Raw genomic sequence first — 23,896 nt, 5'->3', positions numbered from 1 at the left:
TTTTGTTGCATGTTTTTAACGCACATCTTGTCTAACAAAAATATTAGAGAAACACAAATGTTTATATTAAAACTTTGTTGCTGGAGCCATTTGCCTGGATAAAGGATGAGTCCAGAACAGTAATATTTTTAGGACTGGATGTAGAATGAGTGAATTCTTGTCTCTGAAACGGTTATGTGGAAAGCTCCAGGATCAAGTGTGTCATTTGTGTTAACAACAAAAAAAAGGCAATCTATTTTGCAAATAAATTTTCTGTGACTGGCTTGAACTGATGTTCAAGCAGTAATGGTACGTGCATAAATGTTCTGTGAGTTAATTAAATCATGATTATTAATCATGATAATTGTATCTTATTTGTAAAAGACAGTTTTTGGCATGAGACTAGAACTAAAATCCTGGCTGCTTATATGAATTACTGCAAGGACACCAGTGGTTTTTTTTGAAGATTTTGCTTACAACTATGTTTTATCTAGAAGACCAGAGAACATTTGTAGAAAGCTTAAAAATAGAAGCCTTGTAGCTGGGGTTTTGAAAGCAGTTAGATTTTTTTTTTTTTCCTCTGAGCAGATAGAGAATACCACCTCAATTTTCCATATATGTCTACTTTTCTTCTTCCTCTCTTACTTGCTGTGCAGCAGCAGTGCAGGATTCTGTATTTCCCCTACCCGATCTGATGTTCCCTATAAAGCTATCTCGGCTGTTTCGTTTTTAGTTATATTGTTATAGCTGCAGAATTTCTTCTGAACTCAGTTCATAAGAGGCAATTCATGTTAAATTTAGCTCTGAAGTGTGAATGCTTTAGGACCTGGATGATCTGCAGGATTACAAATAGTAAACCTGCAGGTCCTCCTCCAAAATACATTTGTGGATTTGCACTTGGTGGAGCACAAGAATGTGAGGGTAGGACACTGCTTGGGAGTAGGGCTAGTGTTTGTATGTGAAGAACACCCCAGTTCCTGGCTGGATCCAGCGTGGGGCACTCACTAAGTCTTGATGCTCTGCCAGGGCTGTCGGAGCAGGATGAGACTTCCCTTGCTCTTTGGGACCTTTCTTCTTACTGCCTTCGGAACGAGGACCTGGCTGAAAGTACACAGGGAAAAAAGGCTGCTGCTCTTTCAATCCCTTTATTTTAGCTCCTGTGTTATAGAAGCTACCCAAACCAGTTGCTGTTAGCCTGAGAGAAATGAAGATTCCCATCCTCATGTAAAAGCTAGTCTATCTGCTGTGCTTAAGACAGAAAGAGATAGAACATCTTTTCACCTTTGTAACATTCAGAAAATGTCAGAGTTTTTTGAAACCTGATGATCTTGTTCTAATCCTATTCCCTCCAATTTTTGCTAACAAAAGAATAGAAAAATCAGTGTCATTATATTTTTCATGTTGTCTGCAGAAGGGTCATTCATTATCCTGTCTTTCATCTCACATATCCAATCTTTCTCTGCCATACAGTCGTTAGGAGTTTGTCACCCATCACTTTACATCCTGTAAGTCACTATGTACCACATGTCTTGCCCACTATGAAAAGCTATCAGAGTCATACAGGCATATGCAATCAAAAGTGAAACTGGAAGTGAAAATTCCTGTGTCTGTAAGAATTCCAGTCACCTCTGCTCTGGAAAACAAATGTAGAATCAGACTCTCCTCTATACTGACACACATTGCTAGGTGAACTCTATGAAACTCATTGGAGAAAAGGGTTGTGATCAGCAGCACAAAGTCCAGCTTTTTTCCTTGGTGGCTTTGGTGGTGGGGAGCTCACGGTGGCCTTGTTCTGTAACCATTGCGGTATTTCTCTGTATATCTTTTGTCTTGCTTACTGTTATTGCTGTTCATTGTTGCTATCATTGCTACTGTTGTTGTTCAGATTATTTATCACACTGTTGTATTAAATTTCTTCTTATTTTAACCCTGACCGGCTGAGGGTGGGGGAGGGGCAACAGCAACGTAGCCTCTGGTCTCGGCAGGGCCTAAACCATCACAGCCTTTTTTGGTGCCCAACGTGGGGCACGAATTGGGCTGAAATAAGAATCAAAAAGGGACAGACCCTGACCAGAGGGTGTTAGAGCAATCTGTTGGGTGTAATTTTTCTGTTTGTATTTGTACTGTGTAATAATGTTTGCAATGCCGGCCCACTTGTTTGAATGGTGGGGCTGGATTACTCCTTATATCCAGTGTATGATCCCAGTGGTGGCGTTTGTTATCGGTGGAAAATGTATAAAGGGTCTTATGTTGTTATACAGTCTACTGACTGCTTATGCTGCCTTTGTATCGCTGGGGAGGGGGTGGGCTGGTACCTGTTTGCCGTTTGGGCTTTTGTTAGGGGTCTCACCCCCTCTATGGGTGAGCCAGGGGAAGAGATCTTCTCGGCTTTGGGGAGTTTCAATTATCCTTGGAGCCTGAAAGCCAGTGTGATTGTGGCACAATGCCTTCTGAATGCCTGCCTGATTTCGGTTTGGCCATATGGTATTTCTCGAACAATAGCAGTGCCCGGAAACCTGCCCCGAGGCCAGATAATAGTGAGTGGCAAGGGGTGTGGGAAAAGATGGGCAAAGGCCTGAGTCGGTGGGCACCTCCAATGCTTTGGAACTTCACTCCTGAGCAAATGCAGAGCCCTGAGAAGCTGATGGAGTGCTTAGAAAGGGTGTGTTACCAAGCTGGCAAAACCCAGGAGACACAAATTGCTGCCATGTGTTGGCGACTTGCCCATGCTTACTGTGTCCTCTTTAATACCACCCACTGCCCTCAAGGGGGAGAAAAGGCTACAGAACCTGAGAGTGAACTTACTGGTACAGTATCTGGGCTGGGGGAACAGGCAGAACCAGTTTCAGTCGCCTCCACCAGCACAGCGACTGAGCCAGAGACCCAGCCAGTGCCGGTGTCAGTCGCCCCAATACAGAAAACCAAATATACCAGAAAGTCAGCTCACAAAGTGGGGGATGAGGATGAGCCAGGCCCATCAGGGGAACAGGAGGAAGGGCCAGTGGTGATCATCTGATCTCTATCCCCGACTGATCTGCGAGATATGCGGAGAGATTTTGGCTGCCTGGGAGGCGAGCAGATTTGCACCTGGCTGCTCTGATGCTGGGACAATGGAGCCAGTGCTTTTGAAATGGAGGGGAGAGACGCCAAGCAGCTGGGATCTTTGGCCAAGGATGCTGGCATTGACAAGACAATAGGGAAACACACTCAAACCCTCAGCCTTTGGAAGCGACTCCTGCTCAGTGTAAGGGAGAGGTACCCCTACAAGGATGATACCCTATATCAGCTAAACAAATGGACCAACATTGAGAAAGGCATCCAGAACCTCAGGGAACTGGCTGTGTTTGAGATGATCTATGGTGATCTGAATGATGAGCAGTCACCCATGGACCCAGATCAGGGCCCTTGCACACACTTGATTGGTGAAAGTTCCTGAAGAGCGCACCAGAAGCGCACTCGAAAGCATTGGCAATAGTGTCCTGGTGGACAGACACCCACACTCTAACAGTGGATGGAGTGGTTGGCAAGCTCCAGCAATATGAGGGAAATCTCCCTTCATCTCAGCATCCCTGGATTTCAGCTGTGGAGGAACTGTCTCAGAGGCTCCAGAAAATGGAAGAGGACATGTCCTACATTCCACCTGCACGGGCTGATGTCTCAGCCATTAGAAGTAAACGTTTCCCCACCAAAGAGAAAGGCAGCAGAAGGTACACACCACAAGGCACCCTGTGGTTTTTCCTCCGCGACCATGGAGAAAACATGAGGAGGTGGGATGGACAGCCCACTGCCGCCCTAGCTGCAAGTAGAGCAGCTGAAAGTGAAGACCACCACGAAAGGGGAGTCCTCCAAGAAAAACGCAGCTCCAGTGTCCAGTCGGAAATCCCCCAGACAGAATAAAATGGCCAACGTTATGTCTGACCCTCTTGAGGGGACCAGTAAATCATTCTTACAAGAAGGAGTTGGCACTGAAACACAGCTCCTCATGGCACCCCAACTGCTGGTGCTGGGGTGGATGTTCAAAGGAAAAGCCTCCTCCACACATCATGCAACAGATGCCACGTGGAGTAAATGGGTTGCATTGATAACACAACGGGCTCGAATAGGGAACCCCAGCCGCCCAGGGATACTAGAGGTGATTACGAACTGGCCAGAGAGCAAAGATTCCGGGATGTCACCGGAGCAGGAGGTGACACATGCTAAGGAGGCCCCACCATATAACGAGCTGCCGGATGAGGAGAAGCGATTTGCCCTGTTCACTGATGGGTCTTGTCGCATTGTGGGAAAACATCGACGATGGAAGGCTGCTGTATGGAGTCCCACACGATGGGTCACTGAAACTGCTGAGGGACAGGGTGAATCGAGCCAGTTTGCAGAGGTGAAAGCCATCCAGCTTGCTTTGGATATTGCTGAGCGGGAAAAGTGGCTGAGGCTCTACCTCTACACAACTCGAGGGCAGTGGCGAATACCCTGTGGAAATGTCTGCAGCAATGGAAACAGAACAACTGGCAACGTAAGGGTAAAACCGTCTGGGCTGCTGAAGTATGGCAGGACATTGAAGCTCGTGTGGAGAACCTCGTTGTGAAGGTGCGCCATGTGGATGCCCATGTACCCAAGAGTCGGGCCACTGATGAGCATCGACACAACCAGCAGGCAGACCAAGCTGCTCAGATTAGAGTGGCTCAGGTGGACTTGGACTGGCAGCACAAAGGTGAACTGTTCATAGCCCGGTGGGCCCACGAGACCTCGGGCCACCAAGGTAGGGATGCAACATACAGGTGGGCTCGAGATCGAGGGGTGGACCTCACAACACCATTGCAGAGATCATCCACGGATGTGAGACGTGTGCTGCACTCAAACATGCCAAGCGGGTGAAGCCCCAGCGAAATGGAGAGCGATGGCTGAAATATAGATATGGAGAGGCCTGGCAGATCGACTACATCACACTGCCACAGACCCGCAACAGGAAGCGCCACGTGCTCACAATGGTGGAAGTAACCACTGGGTGGCTGGAAGCTTACCCAGTGCCCCACGCCACCGCCCAGAACACCATCCTGGGCCTTGAGACCCAAGTCCTGTGGTGACACGGCACCCCAGAGAGAATTGAGTCAGACAACGGGACCCACTTCCGAAATAACCTCATAAATGCCTGGGCAGAAGAACACGGCATCGAGTGGGTCTACCATATCCCCTACCACGCACCAGCCTCTGGGAAGATCGAGCGCTACAATGGACTGTTAAAAACCACATTGAAAGCACTGGGAGGTGGCACCTTCAAAGACTGGGACACGCATCTAGCAAAGGCCACCTGGCTAGTCAACACAAGAGGATCTGCCAGTCGAGCTGGCCCAGCTCAGTCGAAACCCCCACGTGCTGTAGATGGGGATAAAGTCCCTGTGGTGCGCATGAGGAATATATTGGGAAAAATGGTCTGGTTTAGTCCTGCGCCAGGCAAAGGTAAAGGCAAACCCATCCACGGGATTGCTTTTGCCCAAGGACCTGGGTGCACCTGGTGGGTGATGCAGGACAATGGAGAGGTCCGATGCGTACCACAGGGGGACTTGATTCTGGGTGAGAACACACTGTGATTTATGCTGTGCCTTTGTTAATTGTTGTTTTGTTATTTCTAACTGCTAAATGGCAGCTGGACATGACGCAGATGGTATAGAATAAAGGGGTGGGTTATGTCCTGGTTCAGCTGGGATAGGGTTAAGTTTCCCCAGCAGAGAGGGGGAAGGGCTCTCCAGGCAGGTTATTCATACCATGCTGATGTCAGGTCCGGGTGTGGGAGCACAGGAACTTTCTCCTTTGTGGCTTTGGTGACGGGGAGCATCGTGAGCGAGCTGTCTGTAACCCTTGCAGTATTTCTCTGTATATCTTTTGTCTTGTTTACTGTTATTACTGTTGTTATCATTGCTACTGGTGTTGTTCAGATTGCTTATTACACAGTTATATTAAATTTCTTCTTATTTTAACCCGGGTTTGCACCTCACTTCCAGCCTGACCGGCTGAGGGTGGGGGAGGGGCAACAGCAACGTGCTCTCCGGTCCCAGCAGGGCTTAAACCATCACAGTGCCTTCCAACCACAACCATTCTACGATGCTGTGAGAAAGGAACATGAAATCTCTCTCAAGCCCTCAGATGCCAGTGATGGAGGCACACAGTGTAGTGTTGTAACTGAGACTTGCCTGTACTTACCTTTGTGAGCACAGTGGTTGGGTATGGGAGCTAGGCTGTTTTGTACAGGAGTAAGATTTTTTATTTTGGGTTGGTCTGTGGACATCTGTTGAAAATTTTTACCTGTGAAAGAAAAAAGATAATCTGTTACCACATGAAAATAGTTGTAAATAATACAGTGCACTGCAGATCTCTGGCTTGTAGAAAATAAGAAAACTTAGTTAGACCAGGCAGTCTCATCTTTGTGCCTGGCAAGGTCATGGAGTGAATCCTCCTGGAAACTACACTAGGGCACATGAAAAACAAGGAGGTGATTGGTGACAGCCAACATGGCTTCACTAAGGACAAATTAAGCCTGACAAATTTGGTGGCCTTCTACAACAGGGTTACGGCATTAGTGGATAAAGGAAGAGCAGCTGACATCATCTACCCGGACCTGTGCAAAGCATTGGACACTGTCCCACACAACATCCTAAATTGGAGAGACATGGATTTGATGGATGGATCACTTGGTGGACAAGGAATTGGCTGGATGGTCACACTCAGAGAGTTGCACTCAATGGCTCGATGTCCAAATGGAGAGGAGTGATGAGTGGCGTTCCTTAGGAGCCAGTGTTGGGACCAGAACTGTTTAACATCTTTGTTGGTGACATGGACAGTGAGATTGAGCGCACCATCAGCAAGTTGACCAGTGTCACGAAGCTGTGTGGTACAGTCAACACGCTGTAGGGAAGGGATGTGCCATCCAGAGGGACCTGGACAGGCTGGAGAGGTGGGCCCATGAAAAACTCATGACATTCAACAATGCCAATGCAAGGTCCTGCCCATGGGCCTGGGCAGTCCCAAGCACAAATACAGGCTGGGCGATGAGCAGATTGAGGAGAAGGACTTGGGGGTGTTAATGGATGGAAAACTGACTATGAGCCAGCAATGTGTGCTCACAGCCCAGAAAGCCAACTGCATCCTGGGCTGCATCAAGAAGAGTGTGGCCAGCAGGTCAAGGGAGGTGATTCTACCCTTCTACTCTGCTCTTGTGAGACCACACCTGGAGTCTGGGCCCCCAACACAAGAAGGACATGGACCTACTCGGCTGGGTCCAGAGGAGGCCACAAAGATGATCAGGGGGCTGGAGCATCTCCCTTATGAGGACAGGCTGAGAGAGTTGGGATTAAGCGTGGAGAAGAGAAGGCTCTGGGGAGACATTTAGCGGCCTTCCACTACTTAAAAGGGGGCTACAGGAAAGATGAGAAGGGACCCTTTACCAGGTGGTGTAGAGATAGCACAAGGAGTAACAGTTTTAAACTGAAAGAGGGTAGATTTAGATTAGATATGAGGAAGAAATTCTTTACTGTGAGGGTGCTGAGGCCCTGGCACAGGTTGCCCAGAGAAGCTGTGGCTGCCCCCTCCCTGGCAGTGTCCAAGGCCAAGTTGGATGGGAATTTGAGCAATCTGGTCTAGTGGAAGGTGTCCCTGCCCATGACAGGGGGTTTGGAACTATATGATTTTTAAGGTCTCTTCCAACCCAAACCATTCTATGAATCTATAAGTCTCAGAGATATGTAATAACAAGAAACCACTGACTGAAAAAGCTGTTGCTTTGGTTCTCTTTATATTCATTACGAAGAGTGATGGATTTAATACAATCTTCATGTGTACCCTTATCACTTCCTCTCATATAATAAAGTAATTCATCTTAAAATAGGCACAGTCTGTGAACTAGGTCCATGTAAGAATATTTGGACACTAAATTTGTACAAAGACTCAACTAGATGGATTTGCTTCCAAAATCAAAGCTTTAGCTTGCAAACTTTTCTAATAGGGTCTTAGCCTTTCTAAATACTAGAACACAAATTGAATTCAGGTGCTGGTTGGAAAATTAAATGGGTGGGAGTCTATCAGCAGTAGAGATGAGCTTTGAGAGCATTTTGCTGCAGATGAAAACAGCAGAACTGATATAAACTGATAGTGATTCTGAGTGAATGATGTTTACAGCAATTTCATTTTTAACAAGAAGAATAGGTAGTGAAAAATGAAAGGCTAATTGGCTAACCATGGCATTTCACTGGCTAAGTAAGATTAAAGTTAACTTTGGTCTAGTACTATTAAAAAAAATATGTTAGATGATGTAATGCATTTCACTACGTAAAGACACAACAAATACTATCAAAAACATACAAGTTCAAGCACCAAATCAACATTTTTCCCAGATTCTTTACCGGATTTTATCTTATTCTGTGATGCTTGAGTCCCTCAAATTTTTCTTTTTTGTTATCCCCATATCTGGGATGAACATTGTAAAGAATCTTGAGTTTTCTTGCCAAACAGCTGCTCACTCATCCAACATGGCATTGCAACATAGCTCATTGCAGAGCAAGCATGTGCTCTGTTGGCACCCAGAGACAAGGGGGACACAAGCTGGATGTTCAGGACATCTTAAGCAACAGGAAGAAATGCACATATATAAACTGCCTCTGTGGCTTTGTAGTTGGTAGTTGTAAATACCTATGTATTGCTGGTCTGTGCAAAATAAAGCTATAGGAAAATAGTTGTAGAATAGTTTGCTAGAGGTGCCCTGAAGTGGATGTCAAGACTTCAAGCCTGATGTTACTATGTTACTGACTAAATAGATTCTGTGTGAAAGGAGCTAAAGTAGTTATCAGAGAAAGCCTCGTGTTGTAGTGCAGCCTTCAGCTCAGCATGGAGCTAGATTCTGGTCCAAAGGCCACAGCAGTTGATAGACATTGGATCAATCTACGGGATCCATGGGTAAAGCTGATGCGTATTGGGCTAAAATGTGAAGAATCTCTTACGGCTGAGCTGTGTTTAATAGGAATAGACTGTTTTCTTTTTCCCCTGTTTTACTCCTTATTTAGTCTTTAACACTTCTCCAGTGTGATCAAAAATGGGGTGTAAAAGTTATTAAATATCTTCTCTAGACATGTCATCCACTGTGCACAAATAAATAAATAAATTGCAGAATAGCAGAGAATCAAGCTTGCTGCTCCCATTAATGCAATTCAAGTTATATTGTTTTCAGTAATGCTTATGTTGAGAACTAATGACATTATGTATGTATCATCATGGCTTTGATGATCGGAGGTTATTTTTTCTATCAAGAGATATGGTTATTTCATAAATGGTGATATCTGGCAGCAAAACAACAGTACAAAGCATAATCATGTTTGTAAGGCTGATATGAATGCTTGGAAAAGAATCCTTGTCTAAAAGCTCTGGCATCAGGTGGAAGTATTATTCTGCTCTTCCTTTTTATCTGTTCCACATGACATCAGAGAAAAAAGTTTTTCTTAAGACATGATCTTCGTCCCTCAAGAGCATATTTGTGATGGCATTTATTTTTAATGAAATGGAAAGGAGGCAATTTCATTACTACAAAATGCAGGACTGTTCTGCATTTCATTTACTGATATTTTTTACAGGTTGTTCTTTGATTTTCCTTTGCATTTAGGTAGGTGAACCACATTGTGGTGGTGTGTTTTCTGGAAAAGTTATAAATGTTATGATGAATGTCCCACTGTAAATCAGTCCTTCATTTTGAGAAGGAAACAGCCACACTGATCAGCTTTGCTCTACTCTTTCCTGATCAAGAAGTGATTCCTGTTGGACTATACCATACTCCTTACGCCAACATGAGCTTAATAATAGCCTGTTTTTACATTACCTGTTCAAGCAAATAGAAGATACTGGACTGCTGTAATAAAACCCGTAATAAAGTATCGCCTTAGACCTGGAAGGTTAGTAATCTAAAAGATGAGTTGGTGATAGAAGGAGAGTCCATCTGGTTAGAGGGTGCTAAGAGCTGCTTTATATTTGAGACAAGCTTCCTTTTACCTTATCACTTGAAATTTCTCTACTTACACCATTTTCCCTGTGGAAAGTAGATGGCAGTACATTTTGCAAAAAGGCATGATTGCAAAGCTCAAAAATACAAAATGCTTCATTGCAGATGCCAACTTGGCACTGTGGCTGGCAAGCACTCTTGTGATACTGACAGTAGGTTTTGGTATAGTCTATCTTTGCTCTTCCCAGTGGAGACAAGACAAAGCAGTTATTCGGAGAGAAACCAGTGGCATGATAGTAAGGTAAGTCTCATTGTTACCCACAGCAACCTCCCCACTTTATGTAAGTGATAAGGCTCAGCTAGTAACTTGACTCATCTTTCATTTCCAAGAGCACAGAAAACAGAAGAAAAAACCTCAAAAAGTCCCCATCTATGTGCCAGCTGCCTTAGTAGCAGTAAGCAAAAATTTAGCTCTGACTTTAATGAAAGGCATGGTTATGCAAGACAATCAACATTGTGTGTCAGCTGAGAAAATAATTTTCAAATTGAGTTCTCCTAGATTATTGATACCCATAATCCTACCCAGGATATTCAGTGATTAGGAAATTGTAGCCCCCACAGTTATGACATGAGAAATGGAGTATTAACACTTCATTGTCCTTCAAAGACCTGATGGTTTTTTCCCTGAGCTAGGCCTCCTCAGAAAAAAATGATAAGAAAATATCTTCCCTCAGAGAGAGCTGCCTGCACATCAGTGCCAGCTGGGCCACAGCCAGGCTTACTTTGCTTCTGATCCCTGTAAGTCCAGCAGGCACAGTGCACTGGAGACCTGGAAGCCCTGGAGCTCATACAGTAAATGCACTTCTCATTCACAAGTCAGGTGGCTTTAATTACAGAGTTGGACAGATTTAAACCACACACATAGGTGTGAAGAGGGATAAGCAGATCTTTTTATCATGAAGAAATGTTATACAGTATCTGGGTTGTGCAATGTATTCCTGTCAGACACTCTCTGCCTCCTTACAAGTTTTTAATTCACATGTTTTAGTGGAAGTCCTTTTTGTCAGCTACAAGAATCTTTTTCCTGTTGGAAAGTTTTGTTAAATGGTACACAGTTTTTTTTTTTTTTTTTTTTTTTCCTCTGAGGGAGATAATAAACTGTCAGAGGTAAATTGAGTTACTTTTCCATTGGACATAGAAATAGCTTCCATAGTAACAATTAGAAGATTTCCCATAATTGATACAATTTTGCTCTCATTCATGCATGTAGACTGCTGGTTCTACACTGAGTCCCTGTGCAGATTATGGAGCACTGATTAGATGCATAGGGTGCATCCCGACTCAGCTGGTTGCAATTTTTTGTCATAGGGCATCCATAGAAAACACCTTCTGTCCAGAGCAAACAAGGATTTAACCATGCAGTATTCTAGTCTTAAGGAAAATAGATAATCACACTTTAAATAACATGGTAGTTACTTCCACATCAAATGTATTTATTTAGCTAATTCCACCAAGAAATATTTCCCCAGTTGTCCTCAGGCTTGGTATATCCAGTCTGAGTTCATTCCTCCTCCTACTGTCAACATGAATGATGTTAGATATCTCAGCCTAACCATACCGTATTATATTTAGGTTGTAAAGAAGCCCTGCAGTTTTCTTGTCTTCCCCATGTGAGCTGAGCCTTGGAGAGTTTTGTATTGAAAGAGTTGTGCTGGAGCAATCCTTGCTAGCCATGTGGAGTCTGGGGTTTTCATGTTGAATTAATAGCTGAAGAGTGCACAGTAAAAAAGTAGTGACACCTATAGACGAGGTCTACTAACCTTTCAGGAACATGGTCTGATATTCAGGAAGTGGAACATTTTGAATAGCTCCTTTTTACACTGAAAAACTTTTTGCAGCCTTTATTTGCTCAAGGTAGAATGATCTGTCATTCTGAAATTGCCATGTATATTCTCATTATTAGAGATGTGGACAAAGATTTGCTATTTTATAGATCCCTTCACTTACAAGTCAGTACAGTTTGCACTATCATGCAAGCTCCGATAGTGACCTGACCTAACTGAGGGTTCTCAGACAGGGTTTCTGTTTACTCCTCTTCCCACTGGAGGATAACAGCTCATATCTGTTGGGGTGAGGGTAGATTAACTTATTGTGTAATGTTTACTCCTTGTGATGGTGTACTGGTAAGTTTGGGGATTGCTTTTGCTTGCTTCATGTTCAGTTGGATATTACAAGGGTTGGAAGGCATGCTAGATGTGTTTATTTCTGGCATGGGACTAATCCCAAAGGAGGTGAAGTTGGAGACACTGATATGTTGAAGTAAACTCCAGCATGCATGTCAGCCAGCCAGCCAGATCATTTAAACATGGATGTGAGTCAGAGTACTAGATCTCAAATTATGCCAAACCCTGGTTTCGAGCTCACTTCAGAATTCTGATCTCTGCTTCATTATTGTTATATTACAGTTTCCAAGCCACAACATAAAAGCATTTACTCCATCTCCATACATCTAGTAACCTGAATTCAGCTTTGGAGAACCCATAAGATCAGCACATTAGACCAAAGAGTTGGCAGTCATGGTGGGAAGAGTGGGAAGGGTGACACTAGAGCCTGGAGTCAGAATATGTATATAAGGGGAAAGTGGCATGGTGTAGAGCTGTCCAGCATGGCACATGTGGACTAACCTGATTGAGTCCAGAAGCAGCTCTCAACACAGTTAGAGATTTTAGTGTAGTATTGTTCTCTTGCACATCTAGTTCCAGGACTAAATGTGGACCTAAGGCAGCTGGCATGGTACTGGGAGGAAATGTACAATTCACAAAGTACATATATAATCTGGAGGCACTTACCTTGCTAAGTTACCTTACATGCTTCTGAGCTACCTGCCTTTTTGCTTACTTTTCAGACTTACTTAAATCTTTTATTTCCCACACCTAAGCAGTTTGCTTCAGCTATCAGCTGATGTCCTGTCCATATGTTCTTTGTGATTGCTACTACATACAGGAAGAATGAAAAACTTATTAAAGAAACAGAAAAGTCATGGGTCAGACTTACCTATTTTTTTCTCACTCAGCTTGCCACATCAGTACATATTATAGGATTTGGGAGATAGGAAAAAAAAAAATTACCTGATGGAGAATTGGGAAGTGAGGGAAGACGGGGAGGGCACAAAAGCACGTGGTGAGATCTATCAGAGTTTAAGCCACTTATCAGTTTGTCTGAAGGAGTCCTAGTACAGACTTTGTAGGAGAGTAGTTGGTTAGAGTTTGTGTTCCAGGGATCATCCAACAAAGCTTGGCAGCTGCTTCTGTGGAACAGCAAGTTGTGTTCACTCCTACTCTTTTGAGACTTGTATGCAAAATGGTGGGTGCTGGTGCTGGAAGAGAAGCTTGACGTTGTGCTCTGGGAAGAGGTTAGGAAGGAATTGCCCACAGTGATTGGGGGGAGGCTCTGGGTTCTGATAGGCAGAAGTCCTTGACACTCTGGTTGCTTCTTTTCTGTTATGAGGTACTTTGTGTCTGTGCTCCTTCTTTTAAAGTCAGCAGTGGTCACACGCTCATCTGGGATGTCTTTGCAGTTTGTGTCCATAATGCAATCAAAAGTTGTGATGATGTCATCTACTTCTGAGGTCTCTTCTCTAGGATATTGGTCTCTGCTTTTCTCCCTCTGACTGTTTTTTTGATAATCCTTCTTTTTTTTGCAAGAGAAGATGTGGTTCAGCATACTGAATCGTCCTTCTTTCTTTAGGAGTCTGTTGTTCTGGGAGGGAAACTGATGAACTGGCTCAGGTCTACTGGAAGCACAAATCAAAATGTGATGTCATTATTAGCAAATAATGAAAAGAATGCTGTCTGTGTTAGCCCATGAAATGGGGTATATATTGTTCAGATACATTCCTACGTGGGGTGGTTCAAGGAGGCAGAAATTAGGACTCCAAGTTTATAATTAACAAAGGCTGAAAATTATACTGAGCTACTTCACTCTTCCTTGTGGGGTTAATTGCTTTGGACTCATCTTAATGTAGACTCAGTGCAACTATCAGGAAAACAAACTTTTCTGGCTTCAGCATCTACCAGATGCAGAATCATTAATCTTAATGGTGAAGTAAGATCCAGTAATAACAAGAAGAACATGCTGGGATCTTTAAAATCAAGTGGTCTTTGTATTATGTCATATTTAGAAAATGCTATTTCCAACAGCACAGTCATTGCTAACACTGTAACAAAGGCAGTAGTTCATCATTCCTTTTCTTGCTTTTCCTTTCCCTTTCTTTCCCTTCCTTTCCCTTTCTTTCCCTTTCTTTCCCTTTCTTTCCCTTTCTTTCCCTTTCTTTCCCTTTCCCTTTCCCTTTCCCTTTCCCTTTCCCTTTCCCTTTCCCTTTCCCTTTCCCTTTCCCTTTCCCTCTCCCTCTCCCTCTCCCTCCCTTTCTCACCGTTGCCCTTCTTTTCCTTCTTTCCCTTCTTTCTCTTTCCCTTTCCCGTGCCCTTGCCCTTTCATCTTCCCCTTTCATCTTCCACTTTTGTCTTCTCCCTTTCCCCTTGCCTTGCCTTGCCTTGCCTGTACTAAAGATTCCCAGCTGAGTTTCAGAAGATCCATCAAGACAATGACCTACAGTGGTGCTGTAGTGGTTTTCATATGAGGTTTTGACTAATCAACATTGCAGACCTACTCAGACAGGCAAAACACAGGAGGAGGGGGAGAGGTAATGTTACTCACATCTCACAACTTGTTACACAGGAAATAATACTAGCTGCTGACTGGAAAGAAGGGGAAAGCACAAAGAAGTGTAATGATAAATGTCTTTGTAAATGAATGATCATTTATCAAAGTCGAAGAACTGAAGTTAATTCAATGACAGCTGCTGAAACATGAGAAATACAAAGAGAGAGGAAGATCATAAACAGTAGTAAAATAATTGTGCTTTCTAACAGAGAAGAACTCAGAATAAGAAGAGACAATCAAGGTAGAGAACTAAAGAAGGCTAGGAAACCACTCCTAAACCCTTACCCTGAGGATGAAAACGTGAAATTAATTTTATCATCTATATGGTGAAGCTGCCTTTGTGTTCATTCTATCCCTCTGTCTGATTACATGAACACACAGCTAGTGCATACAGATTTCAAAAAAGAGGAAGGCATGTATCTGAGGGCTGAAATTTTCTGTAAGATAATTTTTTTGAGAAGGTGACTGAGCAAGAGCTATACTCACATCTTCTTGGTTCAGAACTCTGCTGATCAGCAGATTACCACTGTAACTGCAGTGATGAGTCTTCAGTAGATGACTAATTCTACTGTTGTTATTTTGGTGGAAAACTTGAACTGAGCATTGAATATGAATCAAGGAGACATCACCCAAGGCTTAAACCCTTCTGTAGAATACAAAAAGCTATAAATTTGTTTTCTAGTCATTGGCAACATGTGATCAAGATGTAAATTTTGCTTTACCTGCTCTCCTGAGACAGCAGCTTGATGCATGCTGTGTGCCCACAGTACACTGCATATGTCAGAGGAGTGTTTTCATTGATGTCTCGAGGGCTGCTGTCTATCCCCAGCTCTAGGAGTGTCTGCACACAGTCAGCTTTCCCTGCTGCTGCAGCCCAGTGCAAAGGTGTCCTACAGAAAAGTGGGGAATATAATTAAAATAGATTAATAAATTTACTATGGAAACTATTAATGATATAATGCAGTGTGCTCTTATACTATTTGTCCAGATTAATTACATCCATTTTAAGGAATTCTCCAGCAATTTATCCCACACTGATGTAGCTGCCACTGGTGGCAGTAAGGGCATAGACTGGCATCTATGTGCATCTATTTAGCTGTAAAGTAGGCATTGGGCTTCAGAATGCCTATACATTCTATATAATAGCATCTCTTTTGCTGCTGGGGTTGCAGAGTGGGAGGAGTGCCTGAAGTTTTCAGAGCAGAATTTGAAAAAACTCTATGTAGTGTCCACTGCATAGGGACGAGTTCTCATCTTTACACCAAAGATAATTAGCAATGGTTGGCTCAGGGCTTCTCCATGAAGGTAATAGGAGAAGAAGCTTTCCCCAGCTGAATGAGAAAGACTGAACACATCTACCAGACTGTCATTGCTCCTTTGCCAGTTTCTGTGTTCTTTGGTGGGCACAGACTGGAGCAGATACAATTGTCTTCAATCTGTGCAGGAGAAATAAACTGATTTTCTTCTTGGCAGAAGTTTTGTGCCTTGTCTTTGGAAACTTTTGTCCAGTTTCCAAATTGTAATATTTTGCTCTTGTGAAAAGTCTAAAAACACAGAACACACCATAAAAAACCTGTGCAAGAATAAAAAATAAAATTGACTTTTCCCTGTCTGTCTCTTTACAGTCCCAGTGACTTCAGATGGGTACAGTCAGAAACACAAGTGAATGGAAATCTACTGTGTGTTTACAGTGAACAGTTTATCTTTTCCCCTCTTCAAGTATAATACCTTCTATGGAAATATCTGAGAACATGTAATAGGAGGTCGTGTCTTACTGAGCTCTCAAATATAGTTAAACTCCACCCTTTGCCCTTCTTTCCATAGAAATGCAGCATCCTCAACCACTTTTTACGGACGTTTAGAAACTTCTCCAGAACGCTGTTGGTTTTATTTCTGTTCCATTTTATTGCATTTTTCCATGAAGAATGCTATTATTTTAAGTACCTGAAGGCCTAAGCCAAGAAAACCTTGGCTTTTCTCCACTAAGCAGGATAATCAATGCGAACAGTCTGTTGGTTCTCTTTGCATTAAATAAATTTATGAGCAAAGTTCCAAGGGAGGTAGGTGTGGGGTGAAAAAGAGAAGATAAGTCTTCTGCACTTATAAGGATTTCATCCTGGAAGGGCTCAAATGCCTTGTTGGAGTGGAAAGTGAATGTCCCCTGGTCCTATAGGAATACTGTGTAAGCATCTTGAATGCAACAAGGGAACACTGCCATTTCTTAAATACAGATAGCAGCAGGATCCCAGCTTCAAGTTGTAAGATCCTGTTCTATTGTTTTGAAAAGAATGTTCACTTTTGATTGGAAAGAATTAAGCAAAGTGGTTACAAAGTCCTTTCACACATGATTTTATAATTTCCTACTTGGAACACAAAGCTAAATAACATCCTTACTAGTTAGTTTTTACACTAGATAGATACGATGTGATCTGGACTGCTCTGCAGTGTTTCTGAGCAAGCATGGTTCTCTGTAAGTGCAGTTCATTAACTAGGCCATCGTCTGTGAAACAGGAAACATGATTATAGAATAAACAGATCTAGTCTCAGGTTAATAGAAAGGAAGCAGCAATTTCAGTTTCAGCGTTTCCATGGTTACCTGTCATCCACATCAAGGGCCTGCAGGTTGCACTCCTGGACTTTAGCCAGCTCACTGATAATATCACTGTAGCCTGCAGCAGCAGCAATGTGCATACATGTTTTGCCATTCTCATCATCATAGTTTATTATTGATGGTCCCTGGCAGTGGTCCAGAATGATGGAACACAAAATTCTGTTGCCACTCTGGAAGAAAGTTCAGAGAAGAAAATAATTTTACAGTGGAGCTCACACCAAACTGCATTTTCTCTGCTAAAGAAGCCTAAATACAATAATATTTCGTTTTGTGTATACCAGACTCCCCAGGTATGAAAGCCAAAGCTTCCAATCTCCTGCTGGGAACTGGGTTTGCTTTATGAATTTCCTAGAACACTTTAAACACTGGAAAAATAATAAATAATGTGCCACTGCAAATATCTCAGAAAGTTACAGAGTGTAAATTACTCAACAGCTTTTTCAGAAATAACTAGGGTTTTGCTGTTTTGCTAAGACAGAGTCCAAAAAGATACAAGCCTATATTTTCTCTTAGAAATTTAGGGTTGGAAAGGACCTCAAAAGACCAACCCACTTCTGTAAGCCTGTTGAAGTACACCTAGAAAAGCCATGTCAAATATTTGTTCAAGTGGTCCTTGAAAACTTTCCTAGCCAGTTTGCTCCAGTGCTTCAGTGTCTTAATAGAAAGTTAACATTGTTCTCTAACCTGCAAATGATTCTGAACTTCTTATATCCTAACTTGGTGGAAACAGAGAAAAATAATTTATATTTTTTTTTTATAACAACTTAGAAACACAAGACTGGAAAGATCTTTATAGATCATCAAAATCAACCCATGCAATCACTTGCAGCTATGTTACATCATCCCTTTCATAAACTTACTGTGCCCATTAACAAGAATTTGGGTTTTTGTCCCCATTACTCCCAAAAGAAGGCAGTTCAATGTTTGCTTTAATGATTAGTATCTCTAATTCTTGTTCATATTCATGGCTGATTTATGTCCCTTTGTTTCAGTGCCAACATTATTATTTAGACTAAATACTTCTTTCCTCTAACTGGTATTTGTTCTTCAGATGTATTTATAGACGAGCATCATATCCTTTCTGAGCTGTTCTCTTACCACTCTAATCAATCAAAGTCTTTAAAGTTTTCTTTGTAAAACATATTTTCTGTTTCTCTCATCAACCTACTAACCCTTCTCCTTTTATGTTTTAGTTGTGCATCCTTGCAGAGGGATGATGAAAATAGTACCTAGTCTTACACATACATTTTTGCCCAGTCTTTGTACAATGACACTAGCTCTTCCCTATTTGTGTTAGAAATGCCTCTTTTGGTATGTCACAGACAGAATTTGACTTATTCAAAGCTGTGTCCCATTAGAAGTTCCTACTCATTTTGGAATAACCCTTTAAACCTCGGTAATTCTCTTCCATAGGCATTTCCAAGCAGAGCTTCTAGGCAGGACTTTCTGTTAGTAGTATCCAAGTGCATCACATAAGTAATGAAAGTAATTTCATTCCTGCCCCTATTCAACATTTAATTATTACTCTTCATTTCTTGATTTTGAGATATAACTTCTCTTACTTCTCTGTACTTTTGCCTGTTACTTTGTAAGATGCCTACTGATTCTAAACATATCTTTTAAAGATGGATAGTCATCCATTGTATCTCAAGACTCTTCTACACACTTTTCTTCTCTGCTCTTGGGATACTGATTCTTGCCACATTTTGCACTATTGACAGGATACATTCCAGGTCCCTGGAACCTGCTGGTTCCACAGCTTCTCAGTCCAGCTGAGAGTTCCCTTATTTTACCAATATAAGCCTCTCAGAAAACAGGAATTTTATTTTGCATGTATACTTTGTTTACTCACTTGTTTAACAGAGTCTACTCAGGATCATGCTGTCCAAGCTTATTTTCTAAGACCAAGCATTTTATAACATCCTCATTAGCCATGTTAAAATTGTTATTAATTTATAGTTGTCTGAATATTTAATGAAAAAAGACTGTTGATCTTCATGTTCAGGAATACTGAGATCCTATGTATAACTGTTGGTTTTATTCTCTAGTCTGTATGCCAAATGTCAATGTTCTCCATTCTAGCATAATTCTCAGTTACATTTTTTGGTCACTAACATCAGAGAAACCTCTAGTCACATTCATGGCTAACCAAATCTGGAAGTCTATTATATACTTCTAGTACTACCACTATAAACATCTAGTACTACCACAATAAACCATCCTTCTCCAAGTTAATTTTGATACAAAAAATTATTAACATGAAGTATATTACTACTTCTGTATTCATGTTCGAGTGACATTACTATTCCACTAATTTTATACTATCTTGCTAAGTCCAAATTCCACATCCTGCACCTGCAGTTTCTGTCCCTCAATGTTCTTGCACAACTCTTAGCACTTGCATAAGAAATTTCCCACTGTTCTTACTGGAATTTTATACATTTGCAGACTGTTTGTTTCCCACCAATCTTCCATTTTCTAGACTAAACAAACCATTTCAACCTCTCTTTACGGGTCAAGTTTTTCAACCCACTTATCACACATGGTGCTTGCTTTTGGCCTCTTTCCAGTTTGTCTACAGCTTTCTTCAACCATGACACCCCAAATGACATAATTATCCAGCTGAGGCTTCTCTACTGACATTGAAAATGACATTGCTACTTTCTGTAGCCCACCAAGCATCTCACTTCTGTTAATACATCCCAGAATGATGTTGTTTGTTTTGTATCAACACTGTAATTTAAACTCCTACTCACTCTGTAGTCCACTAGCCTACTAGTCTACTAACTCTTCATTTTGTGCAGACAACTTTAATTTTTCACAGTTCTGTACGCAGTGCTATTTATTAATTTCAGTTAATTCCTACAATTTATCAAATAATTTTGAATTTCATCCTGACCTATGAAGTGTTTGGTGTCCCTCTAATTTGATTCTAGATGTGGGTGATATACATGTTCTGTATTTTGTCACCTCATTATGGAACAAATGAAAGCATTGTTATGATAAATGCCTGTCTGGACTGTCTGTGAGATGTCCACCTCCAAAGATTATTTGAACCGTCCTGAATGTGGCTGATAGTGAATATGTGATGTGTGATGTACGTCCCTGGGTTGATTTTGATTGCATTACTCCTTCCCCACTGTGTCATTCTTTCTTCAGATTGAATTCAGGGTCCATTATAGCAGGTTGTGCTTATAAAATTGTGCTATTGACATCATTCAGTATGATTAAAATTGCATGTACCACTTAACCCAGAAAGGGACAAAAATGACTTTTTATGATCACTCTATTCACCACCTGGTTAACAAGCTTTTTGTGCCATCTGATGAACTTTATCTTGTTGGCACTTTTCCAGGACTTCTGTGTTTTACTACATGGTATTAAACTGATTAATTGACATTCAAACATACTATACCCAATATCTTCTTATCTGAGGAAGGAATAATTACTCTGAAGACAGATATGAAATTTCTGCACTTTTTTAACAATTCAGTCAAATTGTTAATTACATTTTCTAAATAATCAAAGGATACTTCCTAATATTTTAAACCTTCTGCTGAAAAAGATCTCTGGCCAACTGCTTTATGGCTTTCCAGGTCTCTCTTCCTAGGAGTGCCTTCTTATCTTTACATTTATCTTGGCTTGTTAAAGTTGCACAAAAATCTCTCCCAAAACGCTTACACTGCCCTTATTCTTAGACCGATAGCTTTGAGCTGAGGTCACCAAAAATGTAGTCTTCCTGTGGTAAATTTACCATGAACCACAGTAATATTGTTAGACCAGGATGTTCAGTGGTAACTTTACCATAGGAAAATTACATGTTTTTGTAACCTTACTGTATGTATCCCTACATTGCATCTTCCCTTTTTGTATTTAAATTCTTTTCAGCAGTGTTCTCAGAGATTGTTGGTTTTGCTATGTGTTTCTATATAATTCTGCAGGGTTACCACCCCAGATTACTTTACACTTTTGTTCCATCTCACACCTTTATCTGCTTTCACCCATTATTCATTCTCTTCAGTGAACTTTTCTTTCTTAGATCACTCATCTAAACTAAACTTATTTCATGAAGAAGAAATATTCTAAAGACTTCATCCAGGAGCCACAAACTCTCATTGTGCTTTATGCAAATTTTTGTCTGACATTTGTGTCGTCTCTGGACAGTGGCAAACAACAAATTCAATAAACAGGGTCACTGTCACTTGATTACAACTCTGTTTTCTTTAGGTTAGTTAATAAAAAACCCAACTTCTCATAGTTACATCTCTCTGTGCTTTCAAAATAAGAAAATAATTCTTCAGGAAGTACCCACTGAATCAAATACCACAAGGACAATCCTGCAAGTTTGGGACATTTTTGGCTCTGACAATTTTTTCACCTATGTCTACTCAATTTATCCTCATTGTTACTAGCTATTGTTCTTATACTTCAGACCTTTGTATGTCCAACTGATATGTAGAATGATAATTTTACTTGGGAAGTTTATTACCACTTATGTAATATTCTGCCATAATGTTGCATTTTATTCTGTCAGGTCATGTTTTTCTTGTTCACTGCACTGTAGAGGGTTAATGTTTTCCCCTTTCCAGAATACTCTAGTTAACCAGATACTTTGATGCTAAAGAGAAGAATCATGTGAAGACAGTCTGCTAAACTGGCTTGTAGCTACCAGTAATGTATAGGTGGGAGTGGGAAACAGACAAGCTATGGACCACTTAACTGTTTCCAGGAAATCCTGGTGAAGTATTTTTCTTCCAAGTGAATGCCTCTGGAGATTATGTGGTTAAATTGTATTAGTTCACCTATATTTTCTGTCTCATTGCACTAGTGTGCAGTTTAAAGCCTTCTGATATCTATAGCCAGCTTTGCTGTACGGAATTTCTCACTAGCAACTCTTCATGTTGCGTCTTATCATTAACATTGTAATTTAGGGCTGTTTGTGTTTTCTGTTCTACATTCCTTCCTCTTTGAATTCCACACATGTGAATCCAAAGCTTTGACATACTCTTTGATGCCCTTCTGCTCCGACCCTGAATGGCTTGACATTTTAACCATTGTTTCATTCCTCTCTGCAGCAACAAGTAAATACTATTCCCATTGCGCCGCTCTGGGAGGTAACTTACTTGTGTAAGAAGAACCATAAATTACATTTGCATCAGTACTTCTGTCTTCCTTCTGGAAACCATCTTTGTGCATCATTGGATGCTGTTACAGTGCTGTCTGGTGTCTCAACCCTTTTATTTTTCCTCTTATTCTTCACAAACAGACACACATAGCATATTTTATTATGAAATTGACTGTAACACCAACATGGCTATTGAAAAAAAAAAAACCAACCCCAAACTTTTTCACTGTTGCTGAAATGAAGAAACATGACCCATTTCAAGTATTTGTTGAGCAACCCATAGCAAAATTTGAACAAATAACTTATCTGTGGAGTTTTATTCCTTTATAACTCCAGTTGAGGTTATTGCTAATTATGTCTTTGCTTTCAAAGTCACCTTTTTTTCCTTTGTGATACTGAAATTCAGTATTTACTGAAAGCAAAAGCCATTCCCCAGACTCTTCCCATATGGCTCTGTTTGTTAGGCTTGAAAAGTCTTGATCTTTGACTCAAGGCTTTGCTGGCAGAAGCCCTGGATTCAGTTACAGCTAGACTGGCAAAACTGAACTGTTCCTCCAGTCCATCTTTTTTCCTTAGGGGATTCATTTCATTGAAGGGCAATTTTCCTCATGTTCATATTCAGAGCACCATGGCAATGTATTATGTCATTACCTTTACTGTAACACAAGTTCAGAATTCCATCCTAGAATCAGAGCAAGACAAAAGTTAATGTTGCATTAACAGTGAGGACACATCTGGTTGGAATCAGATATCAAGGTTGTATCAGAACAACACATCCCTGTCTTGTAGATGCAGTGTCTGCTGTTTGAAACATGGACAATGCTAAACTTGAGAGCAGAGATGCTGCTCCTTCTAGTCTGCAGCAAACATAGTGCAATGAGAAACGTCGATGAATCTGGCAACTTGGGTTGCTGGAGTTTTGCATACATGGGAGCTTTCCCTCATTGTTAAGAACTTCCAGCATCCCCCCTCTGTACTGCAGGCTAGGGAAATCTGAGGAATGGAAGGAAGTGTGTTCACCCTACCTCCATTGCTGCCATGCCCTGGCTGCCAGATTGCTGTGTTGGCAGTGGAGAACCAGTGCAAAAATTCAGAGTACCCTGTGGTTTTTCTGCCCTCAGGGGACAAAGACAACTTGACTCTGTGCTGAGAAAAGGAACAATCCGTAATACCATCTTCAGCTTTCCTCCTGCCAGGGAAACTTTGCCAGAAGTTGCCTGGATGCAGCCCAGGCACTTTGCAGGGTGTGTTTCTGATGGCAAACCAATATAAATTAACAACAACTCTACTGACGCCACTGTAGTTACATTGGTGCGACTCAGCCAAGTAAGAGAGAAGCTCATTTGTCTTCTCCTAACCCTAGTGCTTCAGCCTCAGACACCCACCGAGACAGTGTCTCTTGCAGACTCAGAGCGACTCAGCTTGGCTTGGCTTTGTGGTACTCTTGGAAAGAGAATGTGTTGTTGTTGTACAGGATACTTTGTGC

The 23,896-nt window shown here is 41.7% G+C and overlaps 1 protein-coding gene across 1 annotated transcript in view; it reads right to left on the bottom strand.

The window, feature by feature from the left end:
* The window catches only part of ANKRD55 (ankyrin repeat domain 55), a 51,728-nt gene that overhangs the window by 4,617 nt on the left and 23,215 nt on the right, over nt 1-23,896 (bottom strand). Inside the window, exons 7-11 of the mRNA XM_026865958.1 lie at nt 17,271-17,455; nt 15,397-15,564; nt 13,081-13,745; nt 6,175-6,276; nt 3,789-3,795 (exon numbers count right to left, since the gene is read on the bottom strand). Coding sequence (XP_026721759.1) covers nt 3,789-3,795; nt 6,175-6,276; nt 13,081-13,745; nt 15,397-15,564; nt 17,271-17,455 — 1,127 coding nt within the window. The remainder of the gene's footprint in view (nt 1-3,788; nt 3,796-6,174; nt 6,277-13,080; nt 13,746-15,396; nt 15,565-17,270; nt 17,456-23,896) is intronic.

This window comes from Athene cunicularia, assembly GCF_003259725.1.
Source record: "Athene cunicularia isolate RWA chromosome Z unlocalized genomic scaffold, athCun1 chrZ_part1, whole genome shotgun sequence".
Classification (NCBI taxonomy): Eukaryota; Metazoa; Chordata; class Aves; order Strigiformes; family Strigidae; genus Athene; species Athene cunicularia.
Note: the sequence above shows the minus strand (reverse complement) of the source record. Positions and strands in the feature narration are given on the sequence as shown.